The sequence below is a fragment of the Malania oleifera genome, chromosome 8 (genome assembly GCF_029873635.1).
Source record: "Malania oleifera isolate guangnan ecotype guangnan chromosome 8, ASM2987363v1, whole genome shotgun sequence".
Taxonomy (NCBI): Eukaryota; Viridiplantae; Streptophyta; class Magnoliopsida; order Santalales; family Ximeniaceae; genus Malania; species Malania oleifera.
Window position 1 is genome coordinate 74,073,967 of NC_080424.1, and position 27,801 is coordinate 74,101,767.

The 27,801-nt window shown below is 36.6% G+C and overlaps 1 protein-coding gene across 1 annotated transcript; it reads right to left on the reverse strand.

Annotated features, from left to right (window-relative positions):
- Window positions 1–4,707: 4,707 nt before the first annotated feature.
- LOC131162732 (uncharacterized) lies at window positions 4,708–27,759 on the reverse strand. Its single transcript, XM_058119338.1, has 3 exons — window positions 27,177–27,759; window positions 26,937–27,128; window positions 4,708–4,817 (listed from the first exon to the last, which is right to left on the reverse strand). Exons 1-3 carry the CDS (start codon window positions 27,757–27,759, stop codon window positions 4,708–4,710), a joined length of 885 nt encoding a protein of 294 aa, XP_057975321.1.
- Window positions 27,760–27,801: the final 42 nt, after the last annotated feature.

Consider the following 27,801-nt stretch of genomic DNA (forward strand, 5'->3'; position numbering starts at 1 on the left):
CTCTTATTCTGATTCTGGTTCGGAGTTGGTGCATTATTTTGCAGTTCTCGACATTCCCGAGTTATGTGACCCAATTTTCCGCATCTATAGCATATGACACTCCTACTCTGGCATTATCCCCAATGCCGCTGATTCAATTTAGGGCACTAGGGCTGTGACGAATCACCTTGTCATCCCCGATCACTTCTTTTTTATCCTTGGCTCCCTACATCTCCGTATCCCCTCCATGACCATTGTTTGATATTCGTTTGGGATCATGGATACGCAGGCCTTTGCCATCGTTCTGAAGCCTCTATACCCCTCTGCAGACTTAACTCTGCCACGGTAGTTTTCTTAACCTACTTCATGAAATCTTGAATCTGCAGACACGCCATATGCTCGTGAATCCTCTTATTCAGACCCCTTTCAAACCACCTCACCTTTTTATATTCATTTGGAATCAAAGAAGGTGCAAAACGAGATAGCTCAAGAAATTTAGCGACATACTGTTGAACAGTGAGGCGCCCCTGAGTCCAGCTGAAAAATTCCTCCACCTTCGCATTTCTGGTGGTGGCGGGAAAATATCGGTTATAGAAAACGTGCTTGAAGCGACCCTAGGTCATCGCTATTGGTACCACTTGTTGTTCCTCCAACGGCTTCATTCCATGCCACCACCGTTCAACTTCTCCAGCTAGTTTGAAGGTGGCGAAGAGAACCTTCTGCTCCTCGGTATAGTTCAACACAACAAGTATCTTTTCCATCTCTTGAATCTACATCTCAGCCTTAATTGGGTTAGTGCCACCCTCAAAAGACAAGGGTTTCAGAGAAGTAAATTGATCAATGGTGCAACCCTGGTGCATTGGTGGATAGCTTGTTCCCCCAAAATCCCATCTCATTTTTTCCCTAACCTAACGAGCTATTCCTCGTAACAGTCGAGAGGTGTCAATCTCGTCCACGCTGGAAGCTCCCATTTCGCTTCCCCCTCCTTCATCCATGCCTTTGCCTTTAAGATCCATCCCTAAATATAAATGTACAACAAAGGCAATTTAAAATCTCCATATCTTAATATGTCTAACATAATCATATAACAAGTGATTATTTCAATATCCATATCTGCCATTAGTATCTAATATCCAATTATCTACAATCATATTAACCTTCAAATCTAAATTCCAAATTTTAGTTCCTCCGCTTAGAAACATCACCGTCGATGGATTTACCGTGGTTTTCTAAAACTGTCGACTAATTTAGAAAATCACATAAGTCCGTTAAGGGATTTCTGCCTCCAAGCTACGAAACAAACTCAAATCTTTTCAACACCCTAATCTACCCACTCCTACCCTCATTCAACTCAAACCTATACTTTGGTATTAATCCACCTAAAGTCCGCAAGACCGTTATGCTCTGATACCAACTAAAATGCTTGGACCCGCCACGTGGGGCCCAGAGTGTTGTGAGACCAACACGCGTCTCTGATACCATTCACGCAACAGAAATAATAAAATAACCTCAACAAAATATACCAGAGTTCTATATTTACACATACAGATCCATAATAATTACAAACTCATTCCTCATTTTACGACCAGAATTTAAAATATGTTAAACGTAGAACTTAATACATAACCGTTATGATAACCACTCACAAAACTACCCCGCCCTGGAGCTATCTAAGCTCGATCATCTGGATAACCTGAAAAGATTAAATCATCAACGGGGTGTGACACCTCTCAATAAGGAAGAAATAATTTATAATAGTGTGTGACTGAAGTGTTTAATATATAATTAAAATATCCATACAATCGCGTTCATGATCTACTAGTAGCCAAAATATCACGCTCATATTCATATCATGGTCAATGTCTTGTCATCCAATCCCATGCCCATATACATAAGTATTTTACTGATAATTCCCAAGAATAGGGAAGTCTACCCACCCATACAAGTAGATTCCCTCTGTTCTAGTACTAACACCAGGGAACTCACCTTTCTAAGTAAGCCCTCGGGTTATGTATTTAGGTAAAGTCTCCGAGAATAGGGAAGGTTACTTGCCCATACAAGTGGCTTCATCTACTTTGGTATCCACAAATAATTACCAGAGTACTCACCTTCCTCAACAAGCCCTCGGGTGGGGTAATCTACTTTACCCTAAATACTTAATTAATTGAAGTCACATGCAGCCAACCATAATCGTTTCACAAAACTCCACACATATATGCATATCACAAACAATCCACACAGGATAAAACATACAGTCTTCATTCATACCCACACAATATGCACTCGTCCACACAAAACTCTAACGCACACATCATACACGTCCACACAGGACAGTCAATTGCAATATACTTGTCCACGCAGAACTGGTCCACACAGGACTAACCAATCATATAGTATATATGCCCATGCAAGACTGGTCCACACAGGACTAATCAAACCACATAGGTTACAAACAAACACTCCATTCATGGTAAATAGGTAAACAACCTCCTCATATCACTGCCAATGTTTACCTTCCAGAATAAACGCCGATATAACGACCTCCTCATACTACTGCCAACGTTATATTACGGTTATACCAGGTACGATATAACAACCTCCTCATACAACTGCCAACCCTATATCGCAATTTACATGAACCACAACACAAGTCCATAGCCAACCAATCATTCAACACATCCACAGTTCTACCACATAGAAATTACAGCCAAACAATATTTGCAGTCTCAATGGTTCATCAAATCCACAATGCTCAAAATCATTTAATTAAGAAGAACGGTTTCAACCATACGATTTTGCCCAATATAATATAAATATTTTAAAACGGTATTTTTAATACCAGCATGATTCAAAAAAATTATACCTAAATATGTAGAAATTATACCCGAAATTAGTCGTTTAAAATTACTATAAAGCCATTATAAAATATTTCTCCTTACATGCTCCTCAGAATTCGGCCTAAAATCAACAAAACGAGACCCTGTATTCCAAAATTTTCAAATTTCTTAAATCTTAGTAAAACACACTTATAATACTTTCTAGGCTCCAAATACCTCAAAATAATAATAATACCTTAAATTATTTCACTTACCCTGGTTTTGAGATGTTTCCCCAAGTTCTCAAACTGAAAATCTGCTCCGCCTATATTGCAGAGAATCTTCCCAAGAGTCTTGTGATAGCTTCCGATCATTGAACCGAGTTAAATCCGGCTTGGAATCGAAGAGAGAAGGTAGAGGAACCAAGAAGGTAGAGGAGCCGTGGGTAGAGAGAGAAATAGGAGAAGAAATGAAATTCTTTGCTGAAAATCTAATTTCTCTCTATTTATAAGCAACTTGCCACGTGGCCTCGTCGACGAGCCCAAGTACACCACTTGTGGACGAGGTCGAGATCTCGTCGATGAAATTCAGGCATTGAAAACCCTCTCTCGGTAAACCCTCGTTGATGAGACATGAATACTCAACGACGAGGATTTGAAGACAGCCCGTCGACGAGTGCCTGCTTATTTCCTTTTCTCCTATTTTCCCTTTTTTTCCTTTTATTATCTTTCTTATTATTTTAAATAATCAAAATTTTCCAGGTCGTTACATTCTCCTCACCTTAAAAGAATTTCGTCCTCGAAATTCATTAATCACCCATTTTCACAATCAAAAGTTAACTACACACATTTTTATAAATTTCAGCCAATCCAAACATATGTAGCATCAAATCATGAATAGTTAAACAAAATTAACATACACATTAACATAAAAAAATACCTGGGCCTTTAGTGTTACCCTCCTCAGGCGTACCCAATATATAGACACGCGTCGGGGCACCGTCGCCGTGAGGCACTAGGTTATTCCTCTTATTCTGATTCTAGTTCGGATTTGGTGCATTATTTGGTAGTTCTCAACATTCCCAGGTTATGTGACCCTATTTTCCGCATCTATAGCATACGACACTCCTACTCTTCCATTCTTCCTAATGTTGCTGATTACATTTAGGGCAGTGGGGGCGTGACGAATCGCCTTGTCGTCTCCGATCACTTATTTCTGACCCTTGGCCCACTGCATCTCTATCTCCCCTCCATGACCCTTGTCTAACATTCATTTGGGATCATGGAGACGCAGGCCTTTTCCTTCGTTCTAATGCCTCTGTACCCCTCTGCAGACTCGACTCATCCACAGTAGCTTTCTCAACCAACTCCGTGAAATCCTGAATCTGCAGACACGCCATATGCTCGTGAATCCTCTAATTCAGACCCCTTTCAAACCACCTCACCATTTTATATTCATCTGAAACCACAGAAGGTGCAAAATGAGATAGCTCAAGAAATTTTACTACATACTGCTGAATAGTGAGGCGCCCCTGAGTCAAGTTAAAAAATTCCTCTACCATTGCATTTCTAGTGGTGGCGGGAAAATATTAGTCATAGAAAACCTACTTGAAGTGACCCCAGGTCATCGCTATAGGTACCGCTCGTTGTTCCTCCAACGGCTTCATTCCATGCCACCACCGTTCAGCTTCTCCGGCCAGTTTGAAGGTGGCAAAGAGAACCTTCTGCTCCTCGGTATAGTTCAATACAGCAAGTATCTTTTCCATCTCTTGAATCCACATCTCAGCCTTAATCGAGTCAGTGCCACCCTCGAAAGACAAGGGTTTTAGATGAGTAAATTGATCAATGGTGCAACCCTGGTGCACTGGTGGATAACTTGTTCCCCCAAAATCCCATCTCATTTCTTCCCTAACCTAACGAGTTATTCCTCGTAACAGTCGAGAGGTGTCAATCTCGTCCGCGCTGGAAGCTCCCATTTCGCTTCCCCCTCCTTCATCCATGCCTTTGCCTTTAAGATCCATCCCTAAATATAAATGTAAAATAGAGGCAATTTATAATCTCCATATCTTAATTAGTTTGACATAATCATATAACAAGTTATTATTTCAATATCCATATCTACCATTAGTATCTAATATCCAATTATCTGCAATCATATTAAACTTCAAATCTAAATTCCAAATTTCAGTTTCTCCGCTCAGAAACATCACCGTCGATGGATTTACCGTGATTTTTCTGAAACTGTCGACTAATTTTGAAAATCAAAAAAGTCCGTCAAGAGATTTCTGCCTCCAAGCTACGAAACAAACTCAATTCTTGTCAACACCCTAATCTACCCATTCCTACCCTCATTCAACTCAAACATATACTCTGGTATTAATCCTTCGAAAGTCTGCAAGACCTTTATGCTTTGATACCAACTATAATGCCTTGGACCCGCCACGTGGGGCTCGGAGTGTTGTGAGACCAACACGCGTCTTTAATACCATTCATGCAGCAGAAATAATAAAATAACCTCAACAAAATATACTAAAGTTCTATATTTACACATACAGATCCATAATAATTACAAACTCATTCCTCATTTTACAACCAGAATTTAAAATATGTTAAACATAAAACTTAATACATAATCGTTATGATAACCACTCACAAAACTACCCCGCCCTGGATCTATTTAAGCTCGATCACCTGGATAACTTGAAAAGATTAAATCATCGACGGGGTGAGACACCTTTCAGTATAAAAGAAATAATTTATAATAGCAGCCAAAATACATGCTCATATTCATATCATGGTCAACGTCTTAATGTTCAATCTCATGTCCACATACATAAGTATTTTACTAATAATTCCCGAGAATAGGAAGTCTACCAGCCCATACAAGTAGATTCCCTCTGCTCTAGTACTAATACCAGGGAACTCACCTTTCTCAGTAAGCCCTTAGGCTATGTATCTAGGTAAAGTCTCCAAGAATAGGGAAGGTCACATACCTATACAAGTGGCTTCCCTCTACTCTGGTCCACAAATAATTACCAGAGTACTCACCTTCTTTAGTAAGCCCACGGGTGGAGTAATCTACTTTACCCTAAATACTTAATTAATTAAAGTCACACGCAGCCAACTATATTCGTTTCACTGAACTCCACACATATATGCATATCACAAACAATCCACACAGGATAAAACATACAGTCTTCATTCATACCCAAACAATATGCACTCGTCCACACAAGACTCTAACACACACATCATACACATCCACACAGGACAATCAATTATAATATACCTATCCACACAGGACTGGTCCACACAGGAATAACCAATCACACAGTATATATGTCCACACAAAACTGGTCCACATAGAACTAATCAAACCACACAGGTTACAAACAAACACTCTATTCATGGTAAATAGGTAAACAACCTCCTTATACCACTGCCAATGTTTACCTTCTAGTATAAACGCTCATATAATGACCTCCTCATACCACTGCCAATGTTATATGACGGTTATACCAGGTACGATATAACGACCTCCTCATACCATTGCCAACGCTATATTGCAATTTAAATAAACCACAACACAAGTCCATAACCAACCAATCATTCAACACATCCACAGTTCTACCACAGTATATACAATATCAGTATCCGAAATCAACCAATAAATTCAACCAGACAGAAATTACAGCCAAACAATATTTGCAGTCTCAATGGTTCATCAAATCCACAATGCTCACAATCATTTAATTAAGAAGAACGGTTTTTGAAATTAGGAATAGCTTCCCAATAGGGGGGTGAATTGGATTTTAAAATTTTCTTTTAATTCCTTTTAAGAATTCCTAACTTCTTTTAATTCTTTAACCAATTCTTTAACTTGTTTGTTAAGTTTGTTAATCACACAACAACTTAATCTCTTTGTATAATCAGCAACACAGTTAATAAAACAACCAAGTAACCAATACAATCAATTTTTCAATCAACCACACTATCCAGACCAATCAAACACATTCAATCTAGATATACGTTGAAATTCTCAGTTTTTTCAACTTGTGTGCAGCCCTGTTGTAAATGCAATTACTTTTGATAATAATTTAGCTTTCTCAATCCACACAATATTCACACTCTTTCCAAACTTCAGAACTCAAATAAACTCTTGATAAATTTATCTTTGGGTGTTTAACCAAGTAACGTACTCCCATAAGGTTTCCACGAAGAATGGTTTAACCAACGTACTCCCTTTCGGTTTCCGCAATCCTAAATCAAAATTAAACTTTGAGTTTGTTTGATTTCCAAGTTTACATAGTATATATGATTTCAAATTTAAACCATCCATGCAATTGAAATATGTACTAAAAATAAAAAGTAAGAGAAAGAGAGAGTGTGACCGAGATTTTTACGAGGTTCGACTTCAACACAGCCTACGTCCTCGCCTTTGGCAAAACCACCAAAGGATTCACTAAACTTGTTCCGTTAATAGGTGGAACAAACCTTTACACACTCCTTTGTTAAGGCTAGAGCCCACCTTCTTCAAGCGATATCCCCTCACTTAGTCACTCCTTCAAATAGGTTAGAGCCCGCCTCTCCAAGCGATATACCCTCACTCGGTCACTCTTTAACTAGGCTAGAGCCAGCCTCTCTAAGCAATACCCCCTTGCTTAGCCAACGATCCGAACACCTCGAACCGTCCAAGAACTACACAAAAATATGGAGAAAATACTGCATACAAAGCACTCTCAAAACATAGTAGATTAGTACAATTTCAGCTCTAGGTACTTCAATAATTTAAATAGCACTAAGAAATAGAATTGAAGCTCAAGAGTAGAATTCATCAAGGTTTCCTTTGTGCTTTGAAAAAATTCATTATGAGAACCTTAGGTAGATATTTCAGTAGCAATTCACTTGTTCTCTTTCCAGCAAGAGTTTGAACAATTCAAGCCTTGAAAGAGATTGAAAGATTTTTATACAAGTGTGTTGTATAATTTGTCGTTATATAATTCTTGGGTTCAAAGAGATATTTATAGACATTCTAGGATTAATTTCCTTGTTCCCCAAGTTACTTTGAGTGTTTCCAAAGTTTTTACAACGTTCATATTTTGAAAAACCAATTTTTGAAATTTGCTCGTTGGAGTTTAAAAGAATAAAACCCGTGGAGTCAGTCGGCTGGACAAGCGACTGAGTAGTTCAAAAATCACAAGGTTAATTGGCTGGATAGGCAACTGACACCATTCTATTTCCCAAAACTTATTTCAAGAAATTGTCAGTTGGCTGGAAAAACACAGTTCATTTTGAGTCAGTCGACTGGGTAATTTTGCCTTGGTTAAGTCAGTCGACTGGGCAGACAAAAAACTGGTTTTTCTTTTTGATTTTTTCATTTTAGCTTTACACTTATGATTTGATTTTTCATAAAATATTTCAGGGATTTAAAAATGAGTTTCTTAAGTTCATATTGGTCCTTTAAAGAGCTTCAACAATATTCCAAAGGATATTTAAATATTAAAGTACTTACATAAAGACTTCTAAGCTTTTTGCCATTCTTGAACACTCCAAGTCTTCATGCTTTTGGTCTTCAAGCTTTGAGATACTTTAAGATACTGAGTTTTTCATTGAGTTTCTCTTTATCTTCAAACTTTCATATCAAGTTCATTATCTCATAGTCGTCAAGCTTTAATATATCATCCATTCTTTTAAGTATTCTTTAAGCTTCATATGATCATGTTCCTTTGAAATATAAGTTTCAATTGATCCTTATGAGTACTTGACCTATCTTTCACATATGTGAGATCTGAAATATAATCACTCAATCAAATATGTTAAGTTCCACTTGTTTGTTAGCATCAAAATAGGATGTTAAGCCTTGTAAGGCCAACAATCTCCCCCTTTTTTATGATGACAAACAATGAGCAAAAATATAAGTAAGTCTTAAAAAGACTCCCCCTCTCAATAAGCATCATCTTCAACATATTTGTAAAGATCATTCAATATCATGCATATCAATACCAATTTCAAGATCATTCAATATCATGTACTTTTCCCCTTTGTCAAATACTTCTCTCCCTTTTGAAATATAATTCATGTTGCAAAGTTTCAAAATATTTCATACCAAACTCAATTTTCAATTTTTGCTCAAAAACTTCTCTCCCTCTTGACATCAATCAAAAAGAGTAGGATATAAACAAAATATATCATATTTTTTAGCATATGAATATAAATCATGCATATCAAGTATATGATACCAATTTAGATTTTTATTCATTCTAATTCCTATTGAACTTTTGAATTTTTAATACCAAACTCAATTGAAAATTTGTGATACCAATTGAGGATTTATGATACCAATAAAAAATAATTCATGATACCAAAAAAAACAAAAAACAAAACAAAATTAGGGAGAAACAAAATACAAGTTATGAGTCATGATACTCCCCCTTTGATATTATTCAAGATACCAATTTTTGATACCAATTTAAAATTTTAAATTTAATTCATGACATCATTTGATTAATAGGGAAATTATCATAATATAAGCAGTAAGTCATAACTCCCCCTAAATTCAATAGATTCAGTTTTGTTACCAACTTTGCATTTATCATCCCATGTTTCAAAACATTTAATCATGTCATGTATCAAATATCAACATCATGCTAATATCACCAATGTCATACCATGCTCATAGACATAATCATACTTGTCATGCTCAAAAACAAATTGATCTTTTAGATTGTGATACTAAGTGAGCTTTTAAATTTTGATACCAATTAAAATTTTTAAATTGTGATGCCAAAAATGCTTTATAGACACCAAAGTCATTATCACATCATGCATAGCTCATGGATACCAATATTACTGTTTTATCTTTCATAGCTCATAGATATCAATAGTAAAAGTAGTAAGTTTATCCATATGATTCATCAATAGCATGCATGGTCAAGAATTAATCTCATATCAAAATTCATGCTTATACGCAATAATCTCATGCTCAAATTTTCAACATAGTGAGTCATAAATTATCAATATAAGTCAAGTCATGTAGCATATAGCATATCAACACATCATATAAATAGGGAGCATATCATATAGGCATGTGAGCATGTAGTATATAGGCATTCATTCTCAAATATCTTCTTCTTAATCAAGATACTTATGTAATAAGCTTAATTTGATATTTTCTTAATATTTTCTTAAGTTTAAGCCTTGTAAAAAAAATCATCCTATGATTTTGGACCAACAATGCTCTTTTCTTTATGTTTGTATGAAGTTATTATTTCACTTTTGGTACCCATACCTTTTTGGGCCCAGTAGGTTTCACAAGGGATGTTTCTTTTATCTTCCATACTTGTTTTTTTTTTAAAACCCTTTCTTTTAAATGGACATTCAAACTTTATATGCCCCTTTTTCTTACATTGATAGCATATGGTGTTAGTGTAGGCATTAGAAGACGTGTTTGCATAGTCTTTGGATCCTTTTGAGAAATATCCCATGTACAGATTCTTTTTCCTTTTATTTTCAACTCCATTGAAACCAATGTCTTCTTTGTTCAATGACATTCTTTGTGAGCCAATCATCTCATTAAGATTTTCTTTTCCTTTAGTGAAGTTATAAATGATCTTATCTTTATCTTTGATTTGACTCTTGAGATCGTTTATCTCCATCTCTTTCTTGTTGTCAACTTTCTTTAATGATTTCTCTAACTCTAGAGATAATTTTCTAATTATATCCTCTAATTCAGAAATATACATATCTTTCTCATATACCGTAGAGGATAGGGATCGAAAGTTTTCTATCATTTGTTCACTCTTGCTTTCTAACTTCTTGATTTTCAAGTCGTTTTCTTTTTCAGCAAGAGTTTTAACTTCTATTTCTTTTATTGCAGCTTCATACTTATTTTCTTTTTTCTTGATCCTTGAATCCTTTTCTCTCTCAACATTTCTAATGGATTCTAACTCTTTCATTAATCCTTCATTCTTATTCTTCAATGAAACATTTTGTTTATTTACTTTGATAAGCATCTTATGTACTTTGAATGAATCATTTTGTAGTTCAACGTAAGATGGTATACCCTCATCATTGGATTCACTAGATGAATTACTATAGAAATTATCTAAGGGTTTGATTGAAGAGCTTTCCTCATCGTCCCAAGCCATAAATCAAGTATAAGCAACCTCTTGGTCACTTGATTCATTTTTCGAACTACTTGTACTCATCATGTCCCAAATAGTGGTATTCATGCCCTTTTTGTTTTTCTTCTTAGACTCTTTCCTTAGTAATGGACATTCTGATTTTATATGTCCACTTTTATTATAATTATAACAAGTAGGAATTTTATCTTTAGATTTCTTTTTGCTGATTTCTTCTTCCTCTGATTTAGAGTATTGTTTAATTCTTTTGAATTTGTTTCTCCTTCTAAGGATTTCTGCTAGCTTTTTAGATATAAAGGTTGCTTCATCTTCATACATCTCTTCACTACTAGAGTTTTCTTTTGAGGCTTTGAAGGCTATTGTTTCTTGAGCTTTAGTTTTCCCACTCTTTTCATTCATTGTCATTTCATATGTGAGGAGAGAACCCATAAGCTCATCTAAGGATGTGTTTTTTAGATTTCTACCTTCCGTGATAGCAGTAGCCTTTGGTTCCCACATGGAGGGAAGGCCTCTTAGAATTTTTCTTATCATCTCATAAGTAGTGTAAGTTTTTCCTAAGGCGTTAAGGGAATTGATTATGTGGGTAAATTTGGTATACATACTAGACATGGATTTATCCTGGTTCATTCTAAAAGCTTCATATTCACTTGTAAGCATATCAACCCTATTATCCCTAACATCCGTTGTTCCTTCATATCTTACTTCTAGCTTATCCCATACCTCCTTAGCTGATTTGCAAGTCATTACTCTATTAAATTCATTAGCATCCAAAGCACAATATAAAGCATTTATAGCACTTGAATTTGTTTGGAGCATGTTATAATCTTGATCGGTCATATCTTTCTTCTCTTTTGGGATTTTTTTTCCATCTACTATCCTAGGGGGAATTTGATCTCCATCTATAACAACTTCCCATACTTTCCAATTCATCGTTTGGAGATATATTTGCATTCTCTTTTTCCAAAACGTGTAGTTCCAACCACAAAAGATTGGTGGCCTGGTTGAGGATTGGCCCTCACCGAAGGTGCTACTCCTATATTAGCCATTTGATCTTTTTATAGTTTCTTGTTAAGAGTTACTATAATTAGGCTCTGATACCAATTGAAATTAGGAATAGCTTCCCAAGAGGGAGGGTGAATTGGATTTTAAAATTTTCTTTTAATTCCTTTTAAGAATTCTTAACTTCTTTTAATTCTTTAACCAATTCTTTAACTTGTTTTTTTAGTTTGTTAATCACACAACAATTTAATCTCTTTGTATAATCAACAACACAATTAATGAAACAACCAAGTAACCAATACAATCAATTTTTCAATCAACCACACTATCTAGACCAATCAAACACATTCAATCAAGATATACGTTGAAATTCTCAGTTTTTTCAACTTGTGTGCAGCCCTGTTGTAAATGCAATCATTTTTTATAATAATTTAGCTTTCTCAATCCACACAATATTCACACTCTTTCCAAACTTCAGAACTCAAATAAACTTTTGATAAATTTATCTTTGGGTGTTTAACCAAGTAACGTACTCCTGTAAGGTTTTTGCAAAGAATGGTTTAACCAACGTACTCCCTTTCGGCTTCCACAATCCCAAATCAAAATTAAACTTTGAGTTTGCTTGATTTCCAAGTTTATGTAGTATATATGATTTCAAATTTAAACCATCCACGCAATTGAAATATGTACTAAAAATAAAAAGTAAGAGAAAGAGAGTGTGACCGAGATTTTTACGAGGTTCGGCTTCAACACAGCCTACGTCCTCGCCTTTGGCAAAACCACCAAAGGATTCACTAAACCTTTTCCGTTAACAAGTGGAACAAACCTTTACACACTCCTTTGTTAAGACTAGAACCCGCCTTCTTCAAGCGATATACCCTCACACGATAACTCCTTCAAATAGGCTAGAGCCCGCCTCTCCAAGCAATATACCCTCACTCGGTCACTCTTTAACTAGGCTAGAGCCCGCCTCTCTAAGAAATACCCCTTGCTTAGCCAATGATCCGAACACCTCGAACCGTCCAAGAACTACACAAAAATATGAAGAAAATACTACATACAAAGCACTCTCAAAATAAAGTAGATTAATACAATTTCAGCTCTAGGTACTTCAATAATTTAAATACCACTAAGAAATAGAATTGAAGCTCAAAAGTATGATTCACCAAGGTTTCTTTTGTGCTTTGAAAAAATTCAATATGAGAACCTTAGGTACATATTTCAGTAGCACTTCACTTGTTCTCTTTCCAGCAAGAGTTTGAACAATTCAAGACTTTGAAAGAGATTGAGAGATTTTTATACAAGTGTGTTGTATAATTTGTTGTTATATAATTCTTGGGTTCAAAGAGGTATTTATAGGCATTCTAGGATTAGTTTCCTTGTTCCCCAAGTCACTTTGAGTGTTTCCAAAGTTTTTACAACGTTCATATTTTGAAAAACCAATTTTTGAAATTTGCCCGTTAGAGTTTAAAAAAATAAACCCGTGGAGTTAGTCGGCTGGGCAGGCGACTAGGCAGTTCAAAAATCACAAGGTCAGTCAGCTGGACAGGCGACTAGCACCATTCTGTTTCCCAAAAATTATTTTAAGAAATTGTCAGTCGGCTGGCAAAACACAGTTCATTTTAAGTTAGTCGGCTGATTGTTAATCAACTGGGTAATTTTACCTCGGTTAAGTCAGTCGGCTGGGTAGACAAAAAACTAGTTTTTCTTTTTGATTTTTCCATTTCAGCTTTACACTTATGATTTGATTTTTCATAAAATATTTCAGGGATTTAAAAATGATTTTCTTAAGTTCATATTGGTCCCTTAAAGAGCTTCAACAATATTCCAAAGGATATTTAAATATTAAAGCACTTACATAAAGACTTTTAAGCTTTTTGCCATTCTTGAACACTTCAAGTCTTCATGCTTTTGGTCTTCAAGCTTTGAGATACTTTAAGATACTGAGTTTTTCATTGATTTTCTCTTTATCTTCAAGCTTTCATATTAAGTTCATCCTCTTATAGTCGTCAAGCTTTAATATATCATCCATTCTTTTAAGTATTCTTTAAGCTTCATATGATCATGTTCCTTTGAAATATAAGTTTCAATTGATCCTTGTGAGTACTTGACCTTGCTTTCACGTATGTGAGATCTGAAATATCATCACTCAATCAAATATGTTAAGTTCCACTTGTTTGTTAGCATCAAAATAGGATGTTAAGACTTGTAAGGCCAACAGTTTCAACCACACGATTTTGCCCATTATAATATAAATCTTTTGAAACAATATTTTTAATACCAGCATGATTCAGAAAAATTATACCTGAATATGTAGAAATTATACCCAAAATTAGTCGTTGAAAATTATTAAAAAGTCATTATAAAATATTTCCCTTACCTGCTCCTCAGAATTTGGCCTAAAATTAACAAAACGAGACCTTGTATTCCAAAAATTCCAAATTCCTCAAATCTTAGTAAAACACCCTTATAATACTTCCTAGGCTCCAAATACCTCAAAATAATAATACCTTAAATTATTTCACTTACCCTGGTTTTGGGATGTTTCCTAAAGTTCTCAAATTGAAAATTTACTCCGCCTATATTGTAGAGAATCGTCCCAGGAGTCTCGTGATAGCTTCCGATCATCGAACTGAGCTAAATCCAACTCGGAATTGAAGAGAGAAGGTAGAGGAGCCATGGGTAGAGAGAGAAAAAGGAGAAGAAATGAAATTCTCTGCTGAAAATCTGATTTCTCCCTATTTATAAGTAACTTGCCATGTGGCCTCGTCGACGAGACGTCTGGACTCGTCGACGAGCCCAAGTACACCACTTGTGGACGAGACCGAGATCTCATCGATGAAATTCAGGTATTCAAAACCCTCTCTCAATAAACCCTCGTCGATGAGACATGAATACTCGATGATGAGGCTTTGAAGACTGCTCGTCGACGAGAAAATCCAACCCGTCGACGAGTGCTTGCTTATTTCCTTTTCTCCTTTTTTCCCTTTTTCCTTTTATTATCTTTTTTATTATTTTAAATAGTCAAAATTTTCTGGGTAGTTACAAAGAATCATTGAAAACTCATATGGTCATCCACTAAAGAACCTAGAGATTCTTTTGTCTAGAGATTTTATGTGTACTACCTGCTCTCAAGGGAAATTAATTGTCAAACCATCTGTTTCGAAAGTAAATTTTGAGTCACCCAGTTTCTTACAAAGAATTCTTGGTGATATATGTGGACCAATACATCCACCATCTGAACCATTTAGATACTTTATGGTTTTAATTGATGCATCTATTAGATGGTCACATGTTTCTCTGCTTTCAACTTGAAATGTTGCTTTTGTTAGACTTCTTTCTCAGCTGATTAGATTACGAGCTCATTATCCCGATTATCCAATTAAATCAATTCTAATGGATAATGCTAGTGGTTAGTGCTCGAAGCACAACATGAAATCACATGGAATGCCATGAGTTTATCTCATTTAGATTCTCGTACAAATCAATGTGAACTTAAAGTTCAAAAGATTATACATTTGCAAGGGGTTGCAAATCAGTTACCTAATTCTTTTGCAAATACCAAGGCAATACTAAAATCCCATATACCTACTGCAAATACTCCAACACGTATTGATATCCTTGAAGGACAATAGTCGGCTAATAAATCTAAGCTGCAAGTTAAACGTGGAAGGCTTGTTAATGCAAAAGATAAGACTCTTAGAAGGAGAAAATTGAAATCTGTAAACACTCCAAAAGAGGTTACAGAGGTAAGTAATCAAATCGACATTCACAAACCCATTGCTCTTGAAAATGAAATCCCTATTATAGAATCTTCCAAAGAGAAATCCCCTCTTGAAGAGGAATCTCCTGAAGAGACATCCCTTGAAAAGGGACAGGTACCTGGAAATAATAATGAGATCTCAATACATTACACATGAGAAGTGTGGGATAGAAATAAAGTTGTTGTCAATAATACATTTGTATATGCAATAGCTACTGACATTACTAGAAGTAATGAGGTTCCTAAACCAAAATCTGTGGATGAATGTCGATATATAAGTGATTGGCCAAAATGGAAAGAGGCTATCACATTAGAAATAAACTCTCTTTCAAAAAGAAAAGTTTTTGGACCTATAGTCCAGACATCAGAAGATGTCCAACCCATTGTGTCACACCCCTAACCCGACAATGGGACCCAGGGTGTGATGTAGTAACCTAACTTGTCTCTATATCATACAAAACACACATGATACTATAATGAATGAGGGTCCGACCCCGTGGGGTTCCCGTACACCCTATACACATTCACATACACGACATATACGCAGCGAAAAAGTTCATTCCATACATATATAGTACCATACCAAAGTCTACGCAAATAGAGTCTAAGCTCCATAAAACAAAACATAACCTAGGGTGCCAGCAATACCCAAAACAACAACCCTGTTACAGTCCAAGTACTTACACAAGTACTCTACGCAGTAAACCGACCACCACGCTCCCCACACTAGGACGCTAGTTCTAGTTACTCGAAGGACCTGAAAACATGTACATACGATAGGGTAGGGGTGAGACATATCTCAGTAAGGCAGAATCAGGTTATATCGGTGTGTGGCATATGAGTGTTATCATGACATAAAACATACATAGTTAAGTTCCAGTATTTCCACAAAACAGATCCAGTATAGTTCTCAACACACACATGATCAAGCAACCCGGTGTCATCACACCCTTCAACACAAAATCGGCCCGCATTACACGGCATCCCCGGCATATGGCATAGTCCTAGGCTCCCATGGCATCGTATCGGTACATCTGGTGGATCCACACCCTTCAGTGATTAGCCAGTAAGAGGCAATATTTCACGCCCTCGGATATAGAGTTGGACACTCTTGCCACTGGAAAGTGGTATTTCACACCCTAGGATTAGAATCGGACACTCTTTCACAACCTAGAACAATTCAGAACACACGTTCCTATATCTCATTTTAGCAAATCACAACTCAATGCATATTCATATAACAATTCATTCCACACTCATTTGGCAATCACAAAATCATGATTTTCAAAATACAGGTTAAAGCAAGTCAAGGCACGACCATCTCCATAGCACAATATATTCAACAATATATCCACAGTTTTCCAACGAAACCAGAGATGCAACCTGACGCCCCATTTTCCCAAAACTGTAACATGAAAACCCCGTAATTTTTACCCATTAGATTTCCCAAAATAAGTAGCCAAAACACACACAAGATCGTGAACCACTATTCTACCGAATCCAATTTCAAAAATAACTGATATAAACAGAATCCCCTTACCTTTCCCCGAAAATCCAACACGAACTCTACAACTCCTAAACAGAGAACCGAGTTTCCAAAACCTATAAACCACAGTACGATAATTACTTACAATCTTACTCTTTATAGATCCACCAAAATGAAAATGAAAACAGAGCCTTACCTCGATTTTTGGGTCAAAACCCAAAGACCTCAAAACGAAGATCCATTCCACATAACACATAGAGATTCCTTCCCTGATCCACGCGGTAACGTCGGATCGTCGATTCTAACGACGAACAATGAAGAAATCTAGAGAGAGAGTGGAGTTTTAAGTTCTAAAGAGAAAGAGAGAGAGATAGAGAAATTTGGATATTTTAGCTTCTAAGCAACCCAAAATGATATTTATAGCACCTTTGACCCAGCCAACCTCGTCGACGAGGTGGCGTCTTCATCGATGAGCTAGCAAAGGAAATTCGTCAACGTAGTGGTGGCCTCGTCAACGAGCTTGAGATTTTTGGATTTCCCAAAATCTCTCAGCTTCTCCTCGTCAATGAACCTCTGTATTTCTTCGCCGAACAATAGAAGGGCCTTCATCGAAGAAACTCTGGCTTCGTCGACAAAGTCTGCTCAATCTACTATTTTACCCCTTTCTTATTTATTTGTTCCACATTTAACGGGTCCGGTTCTTATAACCTCTCCTCCTTACAAAAATTTCATCCTCAAAATTTGTAATCTCTCATTATGCACTCATCCACACAACCAAATACACATACCCGACTCTAAGAAGAGCCGGCGGCCACTTACATCGCAACCCCGTCACAATACATATATACCCTCGCTTGTGGTGGAGGAATACCGTGATTACATACATATACCATCTCGGGAGTTCACAATAACACACACTCCCATCGACTAACCACCTATCACAATACAATAGTACCATTATTCACACGTACTCAACTATCTCTACTATCCAAACTGCCACTTAGAACAACTGTGGATACTTCCGGCATATCTCCGCTTCCAATTCCCAAGAAGCTTCCTCAACCTCATGATTCCACCACAATACCTTCACTAACGGTATATCCTTGGAACGTAACTTCTGAACTTTACGGTCTAGAACTTGAATGGGTACCTCCTCATATGCTAAAGCATCCCCAATTTCCAAGTTCTCATAACTAATAACATGCGACGGATCCAACACGTGCCTCCTCAACATGGATACGTGGAACACATCGTGGATCCTCGAGAGCACTAAAGGTAGTGCAATCCTGTAGGCTACTGGACCCACTCGCTCAAGAACCTCAAATGGGCCGACATACCTCGGGCTCAGCTTGCCCTTCTTCCCAAATCTCATCACCACTTTCATCAGAGTGATTCTCAAGAATATTGTTGGTCTTAGAAGGCTTAAAATCTTGTTATCTTGTTTTGATGCTAACAAACAAGTCGAATTTAACATATTTGTGTGAGTAATGTTATTTCAGGGCTCACATATGAGAAAGTAAGGTGAAAGTGCTCACAAGGATCAAATGAAGGTTAAATGAGTCAAAGCATGGATTTAAAGATGATATATTAAACCTTGAAGAATATGAGGTCATGCATGCTAAGGAATGTTTAAAGTCAAAAGAGCCAAAGAAAAGCAAAGTGAGAGAGCTCAAAGAATATTGAATATTGAAGACCAAGAAAGGGCCAAAGCAAGCATAAAGACTAGAGCGTTTAGAATGTTAATGTCTTAGAAGTCTCATGTAAGTACTTTAATGTTTAAAATATCATTTGAAATATTTTGAAGTTCTTAGGTTAACTTCTTGGACCTAAATACCTTTTAACATACTTGGAAAATATTTTTATTAGGTCAAAAATTATTTTATAAAGTTTAGAATCATTTTTGGAATGAAAAGCACCAAAAAGAGTTTTTCCAAATGCTGTCAATTTTTATGCATCCGCATTGAGGTGAATTTTTCTCTATCAAAATCTCCTTATTTTAAAATGTTTTCAACAAAAAAGTTATAGGATTTTCTCTTGGATTTCTTTTGAAACCAAGAACACCTAATTTGAAGTTATACAGAAAAAGTTATGGCTAAAACACTGAAATGGGGTCACAGTTGTCAATCATCTGAACACTATTCATGGGAGGAACTTCAGCTGTCTGAACAACACACAGAACGACCTCAGACATCTGAAGATTAAGCTCATACGTCTGAAGATTTTCTGGGATAGAACTGAAACATGCAGTAGTTGTTCAGACGTCTGAACCCAGCACTTCAAACATCTGAACTCGACACTTCAAACGTTTGAACCCTCTTTTCAAACATCTGAACACTATTCAACGGGCAAATTTTTTAAAATCCAATATTTTAAATTATAACCGTTTGAGCTCCAAATTTTCTAACAACTTGGGAAATTCTCTAAGGAAACTTTTGCAATAAGGAAACTTGTTTGAAAGCCTATAAATACATGGTTTTGCAAATCAAAATATATCCAAGAATTGAAAAATCTGTTTTGAGAAGCTGAAAGCACTCTTGTTCTTCCAAAGTTCTCTTGCTCACTCATTGCAAATCTCTTTTGTTAAGTTATTCTGAAGTGCTAATCCTTCCCCGTCTGAATTCCTACTACTAATCCTCATCTAAGAAGGATATTGGTGAATTCTACACTTGAGCTTCAATGTATTTCATATTGATATTTTACATTGAAGTATATAATACTGAAATTGTACTAACTTGCTCTTTGGGAGAGTATACTTGTACACAGATCTTATCTTGTGTTTCTTGTAGTTCTTTGATGTTCCAAGGATTGTTTGGATCATTGGCTAAGCAAGGGGATATTGCTTAGAGAGGAGGACTCTAGCCTAAAGGAGTGACCGAACGAGGGGACATCGTTTGGAGAGGCGGACTCTAGCCTAGTGAAGGAGTGTTTGAACGTGGGGTATCGCTTGTAAAGGTTTTGTTTCACCCATCAACGGAATAAGTTTAGTGAATCCTTTGGTGATTTGTCAAAGGTGAGGACACAGGCTGGGTATAAGCCGAACCTCGTAAAAATCCCCATCTCACTCTCTCTTTCCCTATTCTTTATTTTTAGTTCATATACAACTGCGTGGATGTTTTAAATATCTAAATTATACATACTACGCATATTTGGAAATCAAGTAAACTTAAAGTCCAAATTTTGATTTGGGTTGCGGAAACCGAAAGGGAGTATGTTGGTTACATCATATCTTGCAGAAACCATAAGAGAGTACGTTACTTGGTTAACACCCCAAAGATAAATTTACCAAGAGTTTATTTGAATTCTAAATATTTGGAAAAAGTGATTGGATTCATTTATACAGGACTGTACATCAGCAAGCATAAATTCTCATTCACTACAGGACTTGGTTCAAATTTGGCTAATATCAACAAAAACCATTTTGAGTTTTTATATTACATAAGTGTTGTATTGGCTTGTTTGTTTGCTTTATAATTATAGTTGATTAGTTTCGTTGAATGATTGGATGTTTTATGGTTAAGGATTAAATAAAGAAACTAAGTTCTTGAGTGTTTAACAAATTAAACAAATAAGTCACAAATTGATTAAAAGAAATAAAATAAGTTTAAGAATTCTAAAAAGGAATTAAAAGAAATTTTTAAAAGCCAATTCACCCCCCCTCTTGGGAAGCTATTCCTAATTTCAATTGGTATCAAAGAGGGGTTATAGCAACTCTTAAACTAGAAGTTATAAAAAGATCTAAATAGCTAACTTAGGCCTAGCTCCCTTTGGAGAGGGACAATTTTCAATTAGGCCACCAATCTTTTGTGGTTTGAACTATACTTTCTGGAAAAAGAGAATGCAAATATATCTCCAAACTATGAATTGGAAAGCATGGGAGGTTGTCATGGAAGGTGACCAAATTCCTACCAAGATAGTTGATGGAAAACAAGTCCCTAAGGAAAAAATTGATATGACAGATTTAGACTATAAGATACTGCAAGTAAATTCTAGTGCCATGAATGCTCTATATTGTGCTTTAAATGCCAATGAATTTAATGGAGTAATGGCTTGCAAATCAGCTAAGGAGATATGGGATAAGTTAGAAGTAACATATGAAGGAACAATGGATGTTAGGGATAATAGGGTTGATATGCTTACAAGTGAATATGAAGCATTTAGAATGAACCCAGATGAATCCATATCTAGCATGTATACTAGGTTCACTCATATAATAAATTCTCTAAATGCCTTAGGAAAAACTTACACTACTCATGAGATGATAAGAAAAATTCTTAGAGGGCTGTCACCAAAATGGGAACCAAAAGCCACTGCTATAACTGAAGGAATAAATTTGAAAACCACTTCCTTAGATGAGTTTATAGGTTCTCTACTTACATATAAAATGGTAATGAATGAAAAGAATGGAAAAACCAAAGCCCAAGAATCAATAGCCTTTAAAGCCTTAAAAGAAAACTCAAGTAGTGAAATGGATGAAGATGAAGAAACCTTCATATCTAAAAAGCTAGCAAGGATACTAAGAAGGAGAAACAAATTCAAGAGAAGAAATCAAAAATCTGAATTAGATGAATTAGAAGAAGAAATCAGTAAAAAGAAATCTAAAAATAAAACTCCTACGTGCTATAATTGCAATAAAGTCAGACATATAAAACCAGAATGTCCACTACTAAATAAAGAGTCTAAGAAGAAAAACAAAAAAGCCATGAAAGCCACTACTTAGGATAGTACAAGTAGTTCGGAGAATGAAATAAGTGACCAAGAGGTTGCTTACACATGCTTTATGGCATGGGATAACGAAGAAAGTTCCTCAACTAAATCTTCAAATAATTCTTGTAGTGATGAATCAAGTGATGATGGTATGCCATCTTATGATGAACTTCAAAATGATCTATTCAAAGTACATAAGATGTTGATGAAAGCAAATAAACAAAACACCTCATTGAAGAATAAGTATGAATCAACAATGAAAGAAATAGAATCCAAAAATCTTGCTGAAAAAGAAAACAACTTGAAAATTGAGAAATTAGAAAGCAAGAATGACCAAATGATAGAAGACTTTCGATCCTTGTCCTCTACCGTATATGAGAAAGATATGTATATTTCTGAATTAGAGGATAGAATCAGAAAATTATCTCTAGAATTAGAGAAATCATTAAAAAAGGTTGATAACAAGAAAGACATTGAGTTAAATGATCTCAAGAATCAAATCAAAGATAAGGATAAAATTATTTACAACTTCACAAAAGGAAAGGAAAACCTTGATAAGATGATTGGCTTACAAAGAATGTCTCTAAATAAAGAAGGCATTGGTTTCAATGGAATTGAAAATAAAAAGAAAAAGAATTCTTACATGAGATATTTCTCGAAAGAATCCAAAGGCTATACTTGCACATCTTCTAATGCCTACACAAACACCATATGCTATCAATGCAAGAAAAAGGGGCATATAAAGTTTTAATGTCTGTTTAAGAGGAAAGGTGTTAAAACCAAACAAGTATGGAAAATAAAAGAAACCTCCCTTCAAAAATCCTTCGGACCCAAGAAAATATAGGTACCAAAAATGAAATAATGACTTCACACAGATATGAAATAGAAAATGACATTGTTGGCCAAAATCATAGGATGACTTTTTACAAGGCTTAACTTAAGAAAATATAAAGAAATTATCAAATATGAGTTTATTATATAAGCGCCTTGATGTTACATGCTACATGCTTACTTGCCTACATGTGATGTATTGATATGCTATATGCTACATGTGCATTAATTAACTTGACTTGATTTATATTGAAAAGCATGGCTCATTATGTTGAAAATTGAGAATGAGATTATTGAGCTTAAGCATAAATTTTTGATATAAGGATAATTCTTGAACATGCATGATTTTAAATGAATCACATGGATAAACATACTGCTCTTTATCTATGAGCTATGAAAGATATAGTAGTTATATTGGTATCCATGAACTATACATTATGTGATATTAAGTTTTGGTATCTATAAAGTATTTTTGATTTCATATGTTAAAATTTTCAATAGATATCAAATCTAAAAGCTCACTTGGTATCACAAAGTCAAATTATTTATGAGCATGATTATGTCTATGAGCATGATGTGACATTGATGATCTTAGCATGATATTGATATTTGATACATGATATGATTCAATATTTTATATGGGATGATAAAAGTAAAATTAATAACAAAACTGAATGTATTGAATTCAGGGGGAGTGTCATGAATCATTAATCAATTGATATCATGAATTAAATTTTAAATTTTAAATTGGTAAAATAAAAAATCATCAAATTAATTTCAATTCGTATCTTGAATAAATGCTGTGAGCTACACACTACCCATGTTATATTGAAAAACAATAACTTGAGTGTGTACATGTGTTTGGAATACATGGTTATTGATATGCTTAAAATGATTTGTATTTGAATTTAAATCATTTCTTTTCTTTTTGATTGATGTCAAAAAGGGGAGAAGTTGTGAAGTAAAAATTGAGCATGAACGTTATATCTATTCAAAAGAAGTATTTAAGTATTTAAAATTGATTGAAAAAGCTTGTAAATGATTGATAAAATTAATATTGATTTTATTAAGATGAAGTTTATTGAAAGGGGGAGCCTTTTTTAAGACTTACTCAAATTTTTGCTCCTTATTTGTCATCATCAAAAGGAGGGAGATTATTGGCCTTATAAGGCTTAAAATCTTGTTATCTTGTTTTAATGCTAACAAATAAGTCGAATTTAACATATTTGTGTGAGTAATGTTATTTCAGGGCTCACATATGAGAAAGTAAGGTGAAAGTGCTCACAAGGATCAAATGAAGTTTAAATGAGTCAAAGCATGGATTTAAAGATGATATATTAAACCTTGAAGAATATGAGATCATGCATGCCAAGGAATGTTTAAAGTCAAAAGAGCCAAAGAAAACCAAAGTGAGAGAGCTCAAAGAATATTAAAGCTTGAAGACCAAGAAAGGGCCAAAGCAAGCATGAAGACTTGAGCGTTTAGAATGTTAACTCTTCTGCCGATTCTAAGCCGATTTAATCCTATCCGTGTAACTCTTCTGCCAATTCTAAGTCGATTTAATCCTATCCCGGATCAAACCCACCTTCTCACACGCCTACTGCATGAGTTCAAGTCCTAAAACCTGACATTCACCAACCTCATCTCAATACAGAGGAGACCGACACCTCCAACCATACAGAGCCTCGAACGGTGCCATCCCCATACTAGCCTAGAAGCTGTTGTTATAAGCGAATTCTACTAGTGGAAGAAACTCAATCCAACCACCTCCGAAGTCTAACACATAGGCCCGTAACATATCCTCCAAGATTTGTATTGTTCTCTCTGACTGTCCATCAGTTTGGGGGTGGAACGCTGTACTGAAAGTAAGCTTCGTCCCAAGTGTTTCCTGCAAGCTCTTCCAAAAATAAGAGGTAAACCTCGAGTCTCGATCCGACATAATGGACATTGGTACCCTGAGCATTTTGACTATCTTATGCACGTACAAGTCTGCTAGCATACTCAAAGAGTAGTTAACCTTCATCGGTACAAAGTGAGCAGATTTCGTCAACCTGTCCACGATTACCAAAATGACATTCTGCCCATGAAGCGCTTGTGACAATCCGGTAACAAGGTCCATGGAAATGTGCTCCTATTTCCACTGTGAAATAACTAAGGGCTATAATGACCATGCCGGCCTCTGATGTTCCATTTTCACCTGCTGACACGTTAGACACTGCTCCACGAGCTGAGCAATCTCCCTTTTCATACCACTTTACCAGAAGGTCTCACGCAAATCTCGATACATATTCGTGCTACCAGGATGTACCGTAATAAAGAATGATGCGCTTCCTCCAGAATCGTCCTTCTGATCTCGTTGTCATTTGGAACACACATCCTGGTTCCAAACCTCAACACACCTCCCTCAGAGATGTTAAAACCTGCAGCCAACCTCTGCTGCACTTTCTCTCCACGATCTCAACTAATTTCACATCACTAGCCTGCGTGACTTTAATACACTCAAAATAAGTCTGCTGGATCACCAAGCTAGCAATGAAAGTCTGATGATCTCCAGCCACCAACTCTATGCCAAAGTTTTCTAGATCCCATCTGATATGATGCTGAGCTACAATTGCAGATACTGTCGCATGCTCCGACTTCCGACTTAACGCATTAGCTACCACGTTAGCTTTCCTTAGGTGATAATTGATGGTGCAATCGCAATCTTTGATCAGCTCAAGCCACCTTCTCTACCTCATGTTCAATTCCTTCTGTATGAAAAAGTACTTGAGGTTTTTGTGGTTAGTGAAAATCTCGCACTGAACACCATACAGGTAGTGTCACCAAATCTTCATGCATAAACTATAGCAGCCAATTCTAGATCATGTGTAAGGTAATTCTTCTCGTACTCCTTGAGTTGTCCAGAAGCATAAGCTATTACCTTACCCTGTTACATAAGCACACATCCCAAACCCTTCATAAATGAATCACTATAGATCAAAAAATCATCATCCCTAAAAGGAATGGTCATGACCGGAGCATTAACCAATCGTTGTTTCAACTCCTGAAAACATTGCTTACAATCTTCGGTCCAATCAAACTTCACACTCTTATTGGTCAATCGTGTTAGAGGCCCAGAGAACTTAGAGAATCCCTTCATAAACCGACGATAATAACCTGCCAATCCCAGAAAACTTTGAACCTTCTACACACTCTTCGGTCTCACCTAGTCAACCACAGCTTCAATCATGCTAAGATCAGCTGAGACACCGTCCTTAAACACGACATGGCCTAAAAATGTGACCTGATTCAACCAGAACTCACATTTCTTCAGCTTGGCATACAACTTCCTCTCTCGCAGAATCTGTAGCACCAACCTCAGATGGTTTTTGTGCTCTTCCGAACTCCTCAAGTATACCAGAATATCGTCGATAGACACCACTTCAAACTGGTCCAAGTACTCATAGAAAACCCTATTCATCAGATCCATGAACACTGCTAGAGCATTTGTCAACCCAAAAGGCATGACTAAGAACTTATAGTGGTCGTATCTAGTTCGGAAAGCAGTATTCGCAACATCCTCAGATCTAACCCTCACCTGATGATACCTTGACCGTAGGTCGATCTTCGAAAAGACCTGCGTCCCCTGTACCTGGTCAAAGTGATCATCGATACGAGGCAACGAGTAATGGTTCTTCACAGTTACCTTGTTGATCTCACGGTAATCAATGCACATGCCCATTGACCCGTCCTTCTTCTTTACGAACAAAACTGGAGCTCCCCAAGGCAAAACATTAGGTCAGATAAAGCCCTTGTCCAGTAATTCCTACAACTGCTCCTTCAACTCTTGAAGTTCTGCTGGAGCCATCCGGTATGGAGTTTTATAGATTGGTGCCTTTCCAAGCAGCAACTTTATCGCAAACTCCACCTCACGATCCGGAGGTAAACCGGGTAAGTCTTTTGGAAACACCTTCGGGAACTCATTAACCACTTGAATATCCTCGAGCTTCAACTCATCCCGCGGTGATTCCTTCACACAAGCTAGGTATCCCTGATATCCATCCAATAGTAGCCTCCTCACCTATAATATCGATAGAATCTGTAGCATCGAACGCACACACGATCCTACAAACTCATACTCTTGCTCGCTGAGAGGTCCGAACACTACCACCTTTCCACGACAGTCGATCACAACATAACTGGAGGATAACCAATCCATCCCCAATATGATGTCGAAACCAGACATATCGTACACCACAAGATTCGCCAGTAGTAGCCTTCCCTGAATTTTCATGGGGCAGCCTCCCCACATCCTCCTACAAGATGTTACACTTCCATATGGTGTAGCTACAGATAACCCCTTATTCATAACTTGGGTCTTAACCCCACACAACTTTACGAAGTTCACAGATACAAAAGAATGGGTTCCACCTGAATCGAATAAAACAACAGCTCTATTTGAAAGCAATAACAAGGTACCTGTCACTACATTCCCCGCACAGTTAGCATCCATCGGAGTAAGAGAATATACCCTTGCAGGAGCTGTGTTCGCCTGGCTAGTTCCCTGAGGTATCTGATTACTACCCCAGTTCACACTAGATGTAGGCATGTCTCTCTTTGGTGCGCGACAGTCACGAGCCATGTGGCCTAATTTGCCACAACTGTAATAGTAACCCCCAAATAACTGGCACTCACCTTCATGCCATCTGTGGCACCTGATACAATGATCAAGCGTCTGATCCACCTGGGAACCCTGATGCTCAGTATTCTGGTAATAACCTGAGCCATGGCTCCTCTTCTTCCATGATCCCTGATGAGAACTAGATGACACTGGCCTCTTCTTCGGTTCTTGATCCACCTCATCCCCCCGGATGCCGATCTCGATCACAGTGGCCTTATCCACCAAAACCGAAAACTCACGGATTTGTAGCATACCCACCAACCTATGGATGTCTTTCCTCAAGCCCTTCTTGAACCCCTGAGTCTTATCGTACTCATTAGAGATCAAACACTGCGTGAAATGGGATAGCTCTATATACCAAGCAGCATACCCCTGCACCATTATATCTCCCTATGTCAGAACAGAGAACTCACCCGCCTTAGC

Coding starts and splice junctions, on each gene's coding strand:
- LOC131162732 (XM_058119338.1), bottom strand. CDS start 27,759: ATGGTGCAGGGGTATGCTGCTTGGTATATAGAGCTATCCCATTTCACG. Junction 27,129..27,176: donor TGCGGGGAATGTAGTGACAG/GTACCTTGTTAT, acceptor TATTCGATTCAG/GTGGAACCCATTCTTTTGTA. Junction 4,818..26,936: donor TGTGGTGTACGATATGTCTG/GTTTCGACATCA, acceptor ATTTATATTTAG/GGATGGATCTTAAAGGCAAA.